Source organism: Notolabrus celidotus, chromosome 12 (genome assembly GCF_009762535.1).
Source record: "Notolabrus celidotus isolate fNotCel1 chromosome 12, fNotCel1.pri, whole genome shotgun sequence".
NCBI classification, from domain to species: Eukaryota; Metazoa; Chordata; class Actinopteri; order Labriformes; family Labridae; genus Notolabrus; species Notolabrus celidotus.
In genome coordinates, this window is record NC_048283.1 from 30,029,598 (window position 1) to 30,045,526 (window position 15,929).

The 15,929-nt window shown below is 39.1% G+C and overlaps 2 protein-coding genes across 2 annotated transcripts; both read right to left on the reverse strand.

Annotated features, from left to right (window-relative positions):
• Positions 1-8: 8 nt before the first annotated feature.
• On the reverse strand, positions 9-3,911 carry hint3 (histidine triad nucleotide binding protein 3). The gene is made up of 5 exons (XM_034697956.1): positions 3,715-3,911; positions 2,932-3,049; positions 2,288-2,357; positions 1,643-1,769; positions 9-907 (listed from the first exon to the last, which is right to left on the reverse strand). The coding sequence occupies exons 1-5, from the start codon at positions 3,856-3,858 to the stop codon at positions 860-862; spliced, it is 507 nt and encodes a 168-aa protein (XP_034553847.1). The 5' UTR covers positions 3,859-3,911; the 3' UTR covers positions 9-859.
• A 1,985-nt stretch (positions 3,912-5,896) lies between these two features.
• On the reverse strand, positions 5,897-10,415 carry LOC117822772 (nuclear receptor coactivator 7). The gene is made up of 9 exons (XM_034697680.1): positions 10,261-10,415; positions 9,111-9,306; positions 8,844-8,898; positions 8,607-8,722; positions 8,057-8,209; positions 7,777-7,929; positions 7,575-7,670; positions 7,318-7,391; positions 5,897-7,086 (listed from the first exon to the last, which is right to left on the reverse strand). Exons 1-9 carry the CDS (start codon positions 10,284-10,286, stop codon positions 6,948-6,950), a joined length of 1,008 nt encoding a protein of 335 aa, XP_034553571.1. The 5' UTR covers positions 10,287-10,415; the 3' UTR covers positions 5,897-6,947.
• Positions 10,416-15,929: the final 5,514 nt, after the last annotated feature.

Consider the following 15,929-nt stretch of genomic DNA (forward strand, 5'->3'; position numbering starts at 1 on the left):
CTGAGACGTAGCAAGACATGATTTATTTTAAATTAAACTCATTCATAAAGTGCATACACCTTTACAGTACATACAGTATGATTTCCTGTATTTACATTCCTTTACATACAGTAATATAGGATAATCACACACTGTTCATATTATACGTCTCAACACAATGTCCCATCATATCAAATTAAACTAAAGTTAGCATATATCAAAAGATACCTGACTGTGTATCAGTGCTTGTTGAGACCAGATGGCAGACTTACAGGGTGTTACAGTATTAGAGGATAACTGAGTTGCTTCCACTGTAGAGAAGCATCATTAATAATTAATGATGCTACTCTGTGCTTTGAGGGATGTCAGTTTGGCCACAAAATGCCCATCAGGGAAGAGACAACACAGAGAGCAGCTGATGAACTTACTGTGTGTACAGCTTTCTTATTTATCACAGAAGATGAGGTATACAAGTCAGTTTTTCACGATAACTGTTCAGAGGAACTGCAGCAATAAATGCATGTTATCAGATGATGAGGACAGTGCTACATGTCAATAAATCAACTAGTTGGGGATTTACATTGGGATGTCTGGTCACCCTTATGTCCACTTAAGAGAGAGGATAACTTTATATTTTTCTTTGGCGATTACCAGATCGAGTTCACACTGCTTGGTCCATTAACACTGAACATTTTTATAACAAATATCAAATTCTAGTGGTCTTGTGTTGTGACATATTTCACCCGTTTAAAATACTGACAGCAGCTCTAGCAAAGTAGACAGCTCAATGAGTTTTGTCCAAAATGACATCTGCAATAGTGGAAACTACAGTCGCTTTTAAACAGTCCAGCAATCAAAGAACTGGATCTACAACGGGGGATCAGTTAGTCTCTTCTTTAGAGTTGAGGAGTTCAATCAGCTGATCTGCCTGCAAGACATTAGAAGATATGGACAGAACACAAGTTAGACCGACAGCTTTTCTTCTGCTCTTACACTCCACCTGGATAAACATGTAGCAGGACAATTTTTCCAATTAAACACTACCAGTCAAAAGTTTGGAAACACCTTCTCATTCAAGGATTTGTATTTATTTTAATTATTTGTAACACTGTAGATTAATACTGAAGTCATTAAAACTATGAAAGAACATATATGTATTTTTTTAATTAACATAAAAGTGTTAAACAAAGCAGAATATGTTTTATATTTTAGATTCTGTAAAGTAGCCCCCTTTTTCCTTCATGACAGCTTTGCACACTCTTGGTATTCTCTCAGTCTGCTTCATGAAGTGGTCTCCTGGAATGGTTTCTAATTAACATGAGCCTTGTCAAGAGTTCATTTGTAGAATGACTTGCCTTCTTAATGTGTTTGAGACCATCAGTTGTGTTGTTCAGAGGTAGGGCTATTTGACTACTGTTGTAATCCAGATTATTGTAAAACCAGATTATTTCATAGTTTTGATGTCTTCAGTATTAATCTACAATGTTGAAAATAATTAAAATAAATAAAAACCATTGAATGAGAAGGTGTGTCCAAACGTTTGACTGGTAGTGTATATCACCCTGATGGTGCTGCAAACTTGGGATAGTGATGATTAATTTATTTTCATCCTTTGACAATATTAATTGACAATGTTTTAATAACTAATAAAGAAGACACTCACTGTAATAAACCAGTAAGAGTTTAGTCTGTAGAAGAGGCGGGACATGAAGCCCATTTGGCTGGCCGGTGCCAGGACATGGAGGTGTAGGTGTGTGACAGAACAGAATGGGGGCCAATGAAATCCAAACCTGCAGACATGTAAACAAAGAGAAGTTTTTATAGTAAGAAGCCTCTCTGCTCAACAGGAAAGACATAGCTCACTGTCAGCTGCCTGGTTGTTAAATCATCAAAGTGGGGTCATGTGACAGTAAGGACAAAAATAACTCAGTTAAAAGGTTACTGTAACCGTTTACATTAGATTAAGTTCCACTCTTGACTTGGTAAATACGATACATTGTTTACTCTAAATTTAAGAAGATACCATGGTGATAAGTATGTTTATCTCTACCTGCCATCCCTGAGGATTGTTTGCTTGGGTTTCTGTCTAGACAGGTACAGTGTTGATAATCAAAATTGATTGTCAACAGAGAGGCAGTTCATCTCAAAGCAATGGGTCAGTCACTGTTTGTAAAAGATAAATCCAGCTGACCCTTAACCTTACTGAATGACATAAGCTGCTTCAGTGACATGTTTTGTCACACTGCCATACTTAGAATTATAATCTGCTTCTAACTAAGTAGCAAAAGTAGCACTCAAAAAGGCCCACCTGACATCACTGAGGTCTGTTATGTTGTTCTTCTGGAGGATCTCCTTCCCTGTCTCCACCATCCGCTTCACTGGATATGACAACAAAGATATACGTATTTCTATATGAACATGCAGTGATGGGATACAGAGGAACTGTCTCTCATCATAAAGAGGAAAACAACATGCAGTAGTCTGTTTATACTTATTCATAGTAAGCCCATGTCCGTAGTAGGGGTGTCCCGATCTGATATTGATATTGGATATTGGTCCAATATCAGCAAAAAAAATGGTATCTGATTATATCAGCCTGCATCTAAAATCTCTGATATAAGCACTCCCATGCAAGCAGTCCATTCCATTTTTCAGGGTCTTCCAATTCATTTTTTAAATATATTTTATTCAATTGTAGTATATTCTTATGTTTAAGGTTCAACTGTATGTAACCCATTGGTTAATAATACATGGGTCAGTTTTTCTCATTCCTACTTTTGCTGACTATTGTTCTCTGTTTGAGTAATATCACTTGATCAAACCTTTTCTAACATTCCATACTATAAAATAAATAATAAAAGTATGTATGATTTGTGCTGATATCTGTATCATACCCGAAGTGAAAAGGGTGTATCGGGACACCCTTAGTCCTTAGTAACAACACAAACTTACCCAAAGGCACATGTTCCTTGCTGAGTGATTTACAGTTACCAACGTGTTTGGATGGGACAACTAAGTAATGGTGTGGGGCTCCAGGTTTGATGTCTCTGAAGCACGAGATCTCCTCATCCTGCAGCAGAGAAAAATCAATACAAGGGTATGAATAACTCAGCAAATGCAAAGGAAGTAATTGGCTTCAAGAAGACAAAAGGGGTTGAATTGTAATGTGTACTTCTCTTTTTAACATATCCCTACACATCAGTTCTTATGAGTCAAATTAATACCCCTTAGGGTCACATAACTGGACCCTGTCCCCTCTTCAACACCTCTCACAGCAGTGATTTCCAAACTGCAGCCTACAGTTGAGTGTTTCAGGATGATTAAAGGTGCTGAACTCTTTACGGTCCTTTAGGAGGGACATTTTGAAACAAAATGTTGTAGCTGATATGTGTTATGTAATCAGGACCAAACTCACATCTGTCTGCAGGGTGGACTCTAACAGGATGTGCATACAATGACGTCATGTTTTGAGGCGCTGCACCCAAGACAGCACAGACTACCTTGGATCAACATTTCTTCGATGCTGTTCACTGTCCCTTTTTAATAGTTAAGAAGTTAAGTTGCCCAACAGCTCATAGTCTCAATAAATATTTAACCCCTGCTTGTTAAATAAGCCAGACGATGTTACAAAGTGAATTGTTCTGCAGTTAAACAAAGATGTTTACAAAAATAACAGGCTAAGGCTAGCTAGCTTGGCACATAACATTTGTTTAATCAGTTTTACAATTGTCTCACACTGTGAAGAATCTCCGTGCCCATTTCATTGTTTACAATCTTGCAGAAAATACATTTCTTGTCATAGCCTTCGGCTGGCAGGCTGCCCGTTTTGGAGATCTCAACCTGGGCAGGTTGTGTAGCGTTAGCCTCGACAGCTGCCATTGTTTGTGATCTGTCAATATTAAGACATGCACAATGGATCACAGAGATAATCGAGCTGTCACAGGGAAAACCGAGAGATCGCAGATAAAGTGAGAGTGTAAAGGAAAAAAACTGCCACCAGAGAGCGAAGTTGTTCAACAAAACCATGTGACTTGACTGTAATATCCAAATGTTATATGTAACTCATATGAATAGCTTAGGTTTATTTCCCCCTCTTTCTTCAGACAAGATTTTTCATAAACTTGTTCTCGTTGTACTCTGTGACAGTATTTGAAGCCTAAATTGACCTCATTTGAACCTTAGCTGAGGTTATCGTTTTCTTTTGGGTTTATTTAAAGCTGTTGTTGGTAGGAATGGTGTAAAAAGCGTTACTTTTTTCTGCTGGATTTGGAGAAAAGGTCATAATGCCCATCGGTACTCATCGGTAAGCAGAGAAATTTTGAGATTATTGCGAAATCTCTGCGTTTTCCAACACCTTTGTATAAAGCAATGTTATTATTCCCCTCATTCCCGTTATAACGGACCAATCATAGCTAATCTCCAATCCTATATCCTGATTGGTTAAGGGGCAGCTCCTACTACTTCCTCCGATTGGTTATGAGTCCGGCACTATCATGACTGAACACGCCGATCTGTGTTGGGGGCTAAGAGGAAATCTGGTTGGGAGGGATAGTGTTGACATTCGAAGTCCCTCTCTCTGAACAGATGTTTACTTTGTGGCTACCTACAGCAGCTTTAACAATTACATTTTTCTTGGCTTTTTGTGAACACAGAACTGAGTAGAAGACCGCAATGGCAGTCTTAAGTTTTCTTAGTGTAAAGGGTATTAAAAAGAGAGCATTTTACAGCAAACTGGAGAGCCCTCATTCATTTTTATTTTATTATTTATGGCACCGAATCAAACTTTTTGTTTTTTTCCTCGAATGGTGTCTTACTGTTGTCCTCTCTAAGATGTTCTGTATCTTTAGGGCACCCAGCCCAAGAGAGTACCTAATCATGTTTTCTCTGCTAAAAAAAGACAATGTAGTGGTGCGATTTCTTCTTATGCACCTGGCTCTTTTTCACCCACCAGCTTGTGACATTCAGCCCACTTGAAAAGATTTTTATTTCCCCTTCCAACCCTCTATTGCACACAACCCACTTGGTTATCGTCATGGTTTTGTCGTCTACTGTTGCTCTATATTTTGTTTGGCATATTCCAAATACTCTGGAGTGTGGAAACTGTTTAGTTCTTGCTTAGAACAGAAGGAGGATGCCTTAAAACTTTCCAAAGCTCAATCGATTTGTATTTCCTTGTATTATCATATGAAACATAACATTAATGGAAACATGTGATCCAAGTTCTCATTCTTAAATGGGATTATTCTGTTGTAAAACAAATAAATGAGAAGTTTTTTAATTCTTAGGTCATTTGTGACAGGATGTACATCACAGCTTTATGATAGAAACCTTTACTTTCTATATTTGAAAAACGAATCTTCCAATTTGGTTTGGAACACAGTAAGAGCAGCTTTACTCAAACTGTCCTGCCACTGTCTGATAACGTGTCAGACAAACATTGGCTCTAAGGCCTTATCAATCCACAAATGCCTGCAGTGTCATTACTGGGTTACTTTTCAGCTGACTTTACTAGTCATGCAATTCAAGGAAATGAAAACTACTCTTTGTATCACTTTGAGCACACTATAAGGGATAAAATGATGGAGAGCGGTTCCCTGATCAGCTGCTTGAGGTTCATAAAGAAGCACAGACCCATTGAAGAGGGACTCTGTATTTTCTATTGACTCCTTGTTTCAATGCAATGTCACTTATTTTAGTAAAAAAATTAAAGAAGAAAATGTACTCTGTGTTCGTTCTCTTAATCTTTACATGCCTGTGTTTATTTAGTCTTTACTTTTTCATATAACACAGTTACATCCATAAAAACCATTGCTATGTCCTAAAGCCTAAAAAAAGTGGCAGCTCATAAGAATCAAATAGTCTGCTCTGTTTTGTCGTTATTGATGTGAAAACAACTGCTTTCTCAAGGAAAAGGGTATTTAATTCAAAAAAGGTTTATTGATAATTAAATATGAACAACATGACACTGACAGTACCAGCACTGTCTCAAAGACACAAAGTTGTGAAACAAACAGGAATACATTCAAATTTACAGGTAAAAAAGGTTTTAAAATCTTAGATGTTTTCTTTGGACTTCCTGTAAAGACTTCCCCTTTATGCAAACAAGCTGGCACTTTTGAAAAAACAGAAGTGACAGATCATCCGTTTTTATAGTGCAATTAAATATTTCTGAGCCTTAGTTAACTGAGACCATTAAAACAGGCCTTACATAGAAAAAACTTAAAATAACTAGAGTTCAGGAAGGCCTGTGCGGCTCCCATCATGTTACAGTGTTCATACATATTACAAATAAAAATAATAAAGACAACCTGTATTTTCCTGAGTATTTTTTTGGATCTGTATGTGCCAAATACAACCCACAACATGGTGTCTGCACACACACACACACACACACACACACTCATAAACACACGCACAGGTACATTCAAAGATAAACTCCCTTACTGTTTCACATTGCTGTAAGACAGGAAAAGATTAAACATTTTGGGGGGTTTAACATTCCTAATATTCTTACAATAGTCGCAAATGTTTTGTCCAACATTTTTACATTGACCTTTGTATTGTAATGCACTCTATATCAATTGGAGGGCACAGTAGGCTTAAAGCCTCGGATGCTTGAGATGCCAGTTGCTCACTGGGCCAAGCACAGGGCTGGTCGTGACTAGCTGGTAATTTGTGGTGAGAGGGCCCAGATCTGCAGGTTTTCTCCCAACCACTTAGATCTTTAGCAGGCACGGATCACACCAGCCTCAATGTTAAGTCCAGCCCCGAACCACCAGACCAGGCTCTGTTCTGTGTATGTGCTAACCTGAGCCGGAGCTAGGTGCACAGATTACAGCAGCTGCTCCATCAGGTCGTACAATCGTAGTGGCTAAACCACTTGTACCCCTTTTAGTCATGGAGTTCTGTGACTCCATACAAGATGATGGGATCCACTTTGTTGTGTCTCTTCTTTTCAAGAGTTTCTATCAGTTCTGCACAGTCCAGACTTCGAGGTCTTGTACGATAAAGTCTTCGTGTGAGGACAGAGATGCATTGCGGAAGGTGGGACAGGAGAAGCTTGAACCATGGTACAGATCAGCATCCAGCCACAGGCCAAATCCACCCCTGCAGACAGAGAAAAGAGAAACGGTTAAATGCAACATCTGTTAGTGGTTGCTGTAGTTCTCTGTTGTAAGATAACAGGCACTGTAATCCTAGATGTTTAACTATAGCAGGTAACAGCAATGATTTTATTACTCTTCTTTATTACTTTACGACACTGACAGAAACGAATGTTGCATTTTCCCCAGTTGAGCTTGTATTCATTTAAGGTCAATCAATAACTAGAAATCTTACCCTCCTCCACCAATCTGCAGAGATTCCAGGTTCCCGCTCACAAAGTAGGAGTTTTCTCCACTCCACCTGTACGCCTGGAAAAATGGAAAATGGAAAACATCAGACACTGAGAACCAAATGTAATGGGAAAGTCTTGAAATTTCCATGTAAGAAAATAAAAAAATAGCTTTTTTCGCCTAATACGAGTGCCTAAACATCGATATGAGGATACATTTGGTAACTGTGCTACAAGTAACAAGACATGATTCCACTCTTACCTGGAACTCAGGGTTGAAGCTGAACAGGAAGGTTTCTCCTGTGCCGTAGGAGTATTTACTGACTTTGAATGGATCAGAAGAAAAAGCACCAAACACCTGGAAAGTAGCAAGACAGTAGCTTGTTACAGCTGTTCTCTCAGTCCTATTGTTAAATAAAGTATCAGACTTTGTTTTGAAAGGAGTTGATCATGAAGATGCAAACCTTTTTGTGCATGTCTTTGATGACCAGCAGCACCGGGCTGTCCAGGCCGGCCATGTTCCTGTAAAGAGTCTTCAGGCTGCTCCCATGGGTGGCTGTGCTGTAGACCAGCTGCCATGGATAACCCTGGGTCCTTGCTGGCATGTGGGCAGCAAGCTGTTGGGGGGAGAAAAGGCTGTCATTCAAAAAAGGGTCTTACTGCAAGATGTGAAAATAGGTACTGTCGACCACAGAATGCAAAATGTTCCACTTGAATTTGAAAAGTTGAGTGATTAAGACTCACCCTCTTCAGGTAATGGTCATCCAGCAGTTGGCTGTGGTCGCCCAGCACAGGGAGAACATCCTCATTATCTTCCTGGTACTCGGGCTCTTCTGCCTCAGAGTCCTCGGAGCTGCACAGACTCAGGCGGCGCTTTGCTTCCTGAACAGTGACAATCTGAAAGAGAACACAAATGCAACCTGTCGATAAGAAAAATGACCTAACTTTTCATCCAACACTTGCATAGTGTAACTTTTCTCAGATGGACCCCCACTTTTTGTTTCCCATTTAAATTACAAACAGGTTTGCAGATTGGTGACTTATCTACAGGCAGTGCAAACATAAAACTTTAAGTGCAAACATGGTAATGGAGTGGAAGGTTAGACGATTCAGGGGTCAGCATAACACATCATCAGAACAAGTGAATTACTATCTGGATGCCGGATATCTCTTGGAGGGATGGATGAGCAGAAGATGACTAAAATAACCCTTTGTTGAACTCTCAAATTAAAGCATACATTTCTCTACAAAATCCAGAAAGTCCAAATGTTAACATGCAGCATTTTAGCCTTACCTGGACATACGGCTCCATACAGTTACTGGCAAAATAAAGTACTCTCATATTTTCTGGTAGCAGTTTCATAGCTCCGGATTTCTCTGTCAGTCTCTGCACTCTGTAGTACCGCATGGCTGTTTGCAGACCCAGTCATCATCCATTACTTTTATACCCTTGGTTAACTTTCACTTTCCTGGTTTGAAATGCTATTGGCTGAAGACTGAGTGCCAGGGTTTCTTATTGGCTGGTGCGTACACTGAACAGTTTCCTTTCTCTGGAACAGGAAAGTGCAGCATTTGCTTCCAGGATGCTGAGAGGCAGGATGTCCATATGTGGACACAATGGGATTTCCCACAATGTCCGGGACGACCGCCAACCACTTAACTGACTCAGTTACTGTAAGATGATGAAACTTGATGATTTCCATCTTGAAATGTTTGCACTGTGAAGCGCCAGTTAACTTTTTGCAGCCAGAGAGAGCTTTGTTTCATATTAAATTATGTTATTGACGCAGAAACTTACCTCCCAGTTTTTTGCAGAGCTGTTTGCAGGGTTACTAAGGAGCTTATTGATCACAGCCACCTTGTCCTTTTCCACGACAAGGTAGCGGTTCTGGTGTTTCTCCCTGATGAGGTAGTGGGGCTGGGGTTGCTTCTTGTTGCCCTTCTTGTATATTGAAGGTGACCACTGAACAAAGAAGGTGTAGAGGTGGTCAACCCTGAAGAAGCAAGAGACAGCAAAGGGCACTGTTTACTGGCAGATAATCATCATATTGTGTTACAAATCAGAGCCTTAGATCTGATTTGTATTGAATTTCATGAGCTCAAAAGAAAGAAATACAGACAGACAGACATTAAAAAAATCAACAATAATTCAATGAGGTCAGAAAGACTCCAGGTTACACTGTTTACACTGGAATGCAGTGAGTAATCTTTGACTTTCATTGAACATGTAATTTTAATGCATTTTAATGCATTAATGCCAATTGGCACAACCTCTATCCCCCACAGCAAAGTGAGCGAGCATGAGTTCATCAAATATCACCCTGTAATACTCTGATTTTTGTTGAAACACGTGTGGACATGGCCAAGAGGAGAGGGAAGCATGCTCTAAATGTTTTAAGAATTACTCATGCCGAGAGTTTCTGAGAACGCTCGTGGAAAATCAGGAAACCCTTTTGGGAGTTGTTTATGCTGCTGCAGTATGACTCTTAAACTGAGCCACTTCCAGGCAGCTGAAGCTGAAATCCTGGAAGTTTATCCACACTAACTGTTACTGCAGGCCTACTTAACCTCAATCTAGAAGCTCCTCCACCCCTTTTTCTTCCCTCTTCCCTTTTCTTTTTCCCTCTCTTTCCTGTCACACATGCACTCAAACATTAACACACACAATAGTAAAACTCATTTGACCCCTCAGTCTGCACTGCAGCAGTTTTTTTCTGTACCATAAAATGACAAAATAATTCCCCAATGCTACTGTTGCGCAGAAACATTAAAAAGAGCAAATATAGAACCCTCATGTTGAAATGGGATTCACAAGTTTCAGAACACATGTTCATGCTTCAGTTAGATTGAAATGCAACAAAACAAATCACTTCCAATTTCCTACAATCCTAGTTTTCAAAACCAGCTCACCTATGTTCTTAAATGTCTCAATAATGTTTTTCACTTACTCTCCGACGCTATATGCAACTCCCATGGCTGATGAAGAAGAAGGTGTTGGAGATAAACTGTGAAGAGAAGGAGCGAGTAGATGGTTTGGAGGCTCAGTGCTGAGGTAGCATGTCCACACTGAGTGGCCACCATCGACAGCCTTTTATACCTGAGGATCAATCGCTGAGATAAGCCCCTTTGACAATAAACCCTCCCTCTCTGCCTGGACAGCTCTGCACGCCTTGCACATACTCTCATTGAGATTTCACAATGCGGACTGAAAGCCTAAATTTGTAACACATTAACTTGACCTGCTTCAGGTCCCCGTCCTTTGGTTTGGCACCAGTTCAGACTATTACTGTGTCAAGGTATGGCTCACTGACCACTGACTGAGGTGGCTTGATATAAAGATAAATGCCAATACGTATGTCTGTGGATTTTATAGCTTTTACAATGTGCATACCTGTCTGCTATCTACAGTGGCCTAATTTTTCTGCAACTCTGCATGCAGCTGGCAGTCACAGTTAGTAGTTTGAATCCTTGATTAAATAAAAAAAAACCTAACTAATGCATGTTCAAGCATGTGAAATACAATGCTGCCTTACTTAACACATAGAGGTGTATTATTAAAATAAGGTTCACCTCAACTTGATACAGCATGAAATTCTATTTTCATGACTTGCATCAATTCAATCATTTCATAAAGGCCATTGTGACTATTTAGCCTCTTAACTTTCAGAACTTTAAGTATATTAGTCTTTTTGGAGTATCGGTACAACATAATGATGACAAATTTTGTCTACACCCAACAGCAGATACATACCATGCCAATGTCTGCTCACTCAATATAAAGCTAGCATCAACAACTGGTTAGCTTGGCTAAGTCGAAAGACTGGAACAGGCGTCACAATGCCCGTATTAAACAAGTTTTACCTACATGCATCTTTGAGAATCACTTGGCTTTGAGCAGTCTTGAAGAATGGTCTGCACACAGTCAACATAACCTTTTTTTACACTTTGGCTTTTGTATGGATTAAACTTCAAAAGATCTAACAAATAGCTTCCCAGCTGATTTAAGCTAAATGGCTGTTTAATGGGCCATCACCCTTATAATACAGACATGAGAGTGATATTGATCATCTCCTTTAACACGAGACAAAAGGGAGACTTTTTCCATTTGTTAACCTGTTGAATGCAAGACATTTAGTTGTCTTTGAGTATTTTACACTGCGGATAACTCAGACTTTCACTTTTTTATTTTTTCTTGCAGCATGTCTTTCTGTCTTCCTCTGAGGAGGTTTACATTTTTCTTAAGACCTTTTTGTGGTTTATTTTAAAGATGTTATAAGAGCAAGCTGTCTTTACAATGGGAGATTTTCTTGGTGTTAAACAGCACTTTTGGATGGTCACATAAACTCATATCAGCCCTAAATCTCCCTACGTCTATCACTACAGGCCTCTATCTGAAGAGTCTCCACTCTATCTGGATTAGTCTGAGGCTCAAGCTTTCATATTGAGATTTAATCAAAGTAGGACACCCTGATTGCAGTGTTGACCTTGATCATAATTGATTGATATTCAATACCAACCATTCAGACTTGATCAGCTTCCAGTGATGGCTATTATCACTGTAAGCGATGGTCAAACAGAGTCACAGTGTTGTCTGTTCCTTTATCTGTGGTCATTTGGATTAATCGAGTAAACAAATTATTTCTCAATGTAGGCCAAATGAGTTTTTAGAGCTGTGTTGGTGACAGTGAGTCATTTAGAAAAATCTTCATGTTGATATAAAAACTTCGCTTAGACCTGAAATGAATGAGCACAACATCTTTTTTAATGTTACACTTTCTACAATGAGAGGTCTTTGGTTTGCAAAATTACAAAATGACAGCAATTGCAGTTTGTTCTGGTTCTGATATCAGCCCAGGAGATTACAATAGGAGAACTCTGAGGTCAATAATCAGTCACGATGTTTTTACACAAGACAAAAAGAGGAGGAGATCAATTTGAGACTGTTCAACCAGACACACAGACAGGATCAATAGGTAAACACACAGACGCACAGATATACACACGATGTATACTCAAAAAGACAAATGTGCACATGCATGTGTGCAATAACTAACAGACTTGCATGCAGTCACCCTAATATTCACGCCTGATGCATGCATGCATGTCAGCTGTCTCATGTATGCACAGAATAACTTAAAGCTGGTCTTTCTGGTCTGCAGAGAGTTCTCACAGCGATTTAATTTACGCAAACAGGAAAATGATTTGCTGCTTGATCTGATCTAAAAGGAAATGTGCAGGATATCCCCCCCATAGTTTGAAAGAAGACTTTTCTGTTGCACCATTCAGTTCACAAACTGGCAGTTGCTGTCATGGTTTAAAGCAATAAATGGCAGTTGGACCAACCTGTAGTCCCCCTGAGAGAAAACAAATTAAATGTTGAGCAACTCTGTAAATATTAATATCAGTTGGGACAGGCCTGCACATGCTTGGGTGGAAATAATAGTATGGTTTGAATGTTTTAAGTATTAATCATGATGATAAACCTGTACATGAGAGTAAGAACATAACAGAGATAAAAATAATTCATGTTTGATAATTCTGCCTTCATCAGTTCTCAGAACAAAACACTTTTGGGAAGTTTTGTCAAACTAAATTCACTTATTGGGATGTTTGAACCCACTGAAGCCTCTTTTTCTTCCACTGGTCAATACTTCCGCACTTTATTCTTATGGCATGATATGAAAACATGTTTGAGTCCCTCTTTACTGATGCCCCAGAAAGATCATTATAATGTTATGATATCATAGCATGCTTTGGTAATAGCAGAAAAGACCCCTACAAGCATGCATAACCTTCTTGAACGAGGAAGTTGTAGTCACAGCAGAAGTTTCTGTTTTGGTCGGGAAAAACAACCTACACATGCGTGGTTTACTGCACTTCCTGTCGCCAACGCAAAGAAGAAAATTATTTGCTGATGCACTCTGCAACTGATTAAAAAGGAAAGGTGTTAGATATATTTCCACCCCATATTGAAATAAGACTTTTTTTGTTGCAAATATGTGTCTCATTAATTACAAACTGTGCCTGTAAGAACTATCAAAGAGCCTTTTGTGTCAGTGTGCACCTTCAGATTCTGTTTGTGTCTTGTCACAGATATTGAAGATCTGTGGGAAATGATGTGGGTGTACAGCTCACACACAAAACATGCCTTTGTCATTGTTTTGGTGGCAGGTTGGGGCATCAGTTGTTGAAGAGCCGTTGTTGATTTACCTCTCCTCCAATTCCTGTAAATCCTCTCTGCCCCTGCACGTTCACAGCCAGACTTGGGAAAAACCTTCATGAGCCAGCAAGCTAATTTCTCATGGTTCAATACACACACACACACACACACACACACAAACACACGCTGACATATAAGGGCTTGTTTTGGTTGGTCTCTGGCAAACATGTGCAGCACTGGTCAGCCACTGGCCAATTTCCTTAACCATTTCAAGTCCATCTGTTTTTTAATGGATTAAAAGTACAGCATAAATGTATTTTTACTTGTTTAATTCCTTGTTTCCTTCTGGAGCTGTAAGGGTTTCATGGCTCAGATGAGTTGTTGTAGGTTGTGGAAATCAGAAATCTACATTTACCAGAAAGTGTCCCTCTGCAAGAGTATCAGTTGTGTAAGAGTGAGCTGAAAAAGGATGGTTGCCTTTCAGTAATCTATGGCTACAAGACTATCACTGGTAGATAAATCTATTGTTTTGTTGACCAGCAATGATTGGTGCTTTTGTAAGACCACCTTCTCCTTAGAATTTGAGCTAAAAATCATTGTCATTTTGTTGGGACTGATGGGAACGGTATCTTTGCAATCTGGGATTGTGAAGACCAATATTCTGACATTAACTAACAGAAATAAAATGTGCCCTGCCAAGCAGTTCAGTCTGTTTAATAATGTTATTTTTAGGAGTGGACATTGAGTTCAATAGTGCTGTGGGTTAGTTAAAGACTTTTGAGAGACATAGATAAAGCATGTAAACAGGATATCTCATTGTTGATTTTCTGCTGCTGCAGTTTTTTCCCCCACAGCTGGGATGTTTAAAGAAAAAAGACATGATTTATTTAATGAAGATAGATAAATGTCATAATATCATCAAATGCAAAGAGGTGGGTGGGCTCACGTGGAAAAAAAAAAAACTAAGCAGTAGCACTATGGAGCAATGACTTCAAATTTTTGTTTGTCCCACACAAATCCCACGAGTGTATATACGATACAATACACATTATTTAGGTTGTTTTCTTTAAGGCCTAAAAGTTGTGAGTGATGGTGACATTCAAAATAAGTGCAAAATATTAGGAATGTGCCCACAAAGGCAGTACACAAGGTTACTGTAAACAGAACAATGCAGTGAAAAGGGATTGATAAAATATCTCTGCACTTATTTAATAAAGAAACACATGCGTTTAAAGAGTTTTAGTGAGTTAGGTTTACACATAAAGAGGTGGGCTTTGAGCCTCCTAGCCAACAGCTACAGTGTTTCCGCCTGTCAATAAAGTCAGCTGTGCCTCTCATTGGAAGACTCGTAATCTCAATATGTTCGAAATTGTTGTGTTAGAAAAAAATTTCAACCCAGTACAGCGTGTGTTGATAGAGAAATGAGCTATCCAGACTACACTCGTCTTTTAGGTTGAAGGTTACTGCTCTGCTTCAATCTGGGAAGATGAAATGTTCAAACAGCAGCCACATTAAGACAATTACAAAGTCAGCCTACTATCACCTTAAGAATATATCAAGGATTAAAGGACTTATGTCTCAGCAGGATGCAGAAAAACTCATCAATGCATTTATCTTTAGCAGACTAGACTACTGTAATGGGGTCTTTACAGGACTCCCTAAAAAGTCCATCAGACGACTGCAGCTCATACAGAATGCTGCTGCTCGAGTCCTAACAAGGACCAACAAAGCAGACCACATCACTCCAGTTCTTAGATCTCTACACTGGCTTCCTGTCTGTCAGAGAATAGACTTTAAAATCCTGCTGATGGTTTATAAAGCACTGAATGGTTTAGGCCCAAAATACATTGCTGATCTGCTGCTACTGTATGAACCATCTGGACCTCTGAGGTCATCAGGTACTGGTCTGCTTTCAGTCCCTAGAGTCAGAACGAAACATGGTGAAGCAGCGTTTAGTCATTATGCACCACATATCTGGAACACACTCCCTGAAAGCTGTAGGTCTGCTCCAACTCTCACCTCTTTGAAATCAAAGACTAAGACCTTTTTATTTGTCACTGCCTTCCTATCTTAGCTTATTTTAACTCACTTTAAATGCTAATTTTAAATTTAATTTTAAAATATTTCTAATTTTCCTTTTCTTTTCTATGTTTCATTATAATTGTCATTTTAATTGTGTTCTTTTATGCTTGTCTGAATGTTTCCAAAGCTTTTAATGTCTTAATGTAAAGCACATTGAGTTGCCCTCTTGTATGAAATGTACTATACAAATAAAGCTGTCTTGCCGGCTGTAAACTTGTTTATTTCTGCTCTAAAGATTGTCTTTTTTGAATTGGTGTGTATGTGGTTTCTGGTACTTCCGGAGCCAGCCTCAAGCAGATCCTTGATGAACTGCGGTTTTTAGCAATTCCACATTGGACTCATATTTTTAGACCGGAAGTTGCCGCTTGGTACAGA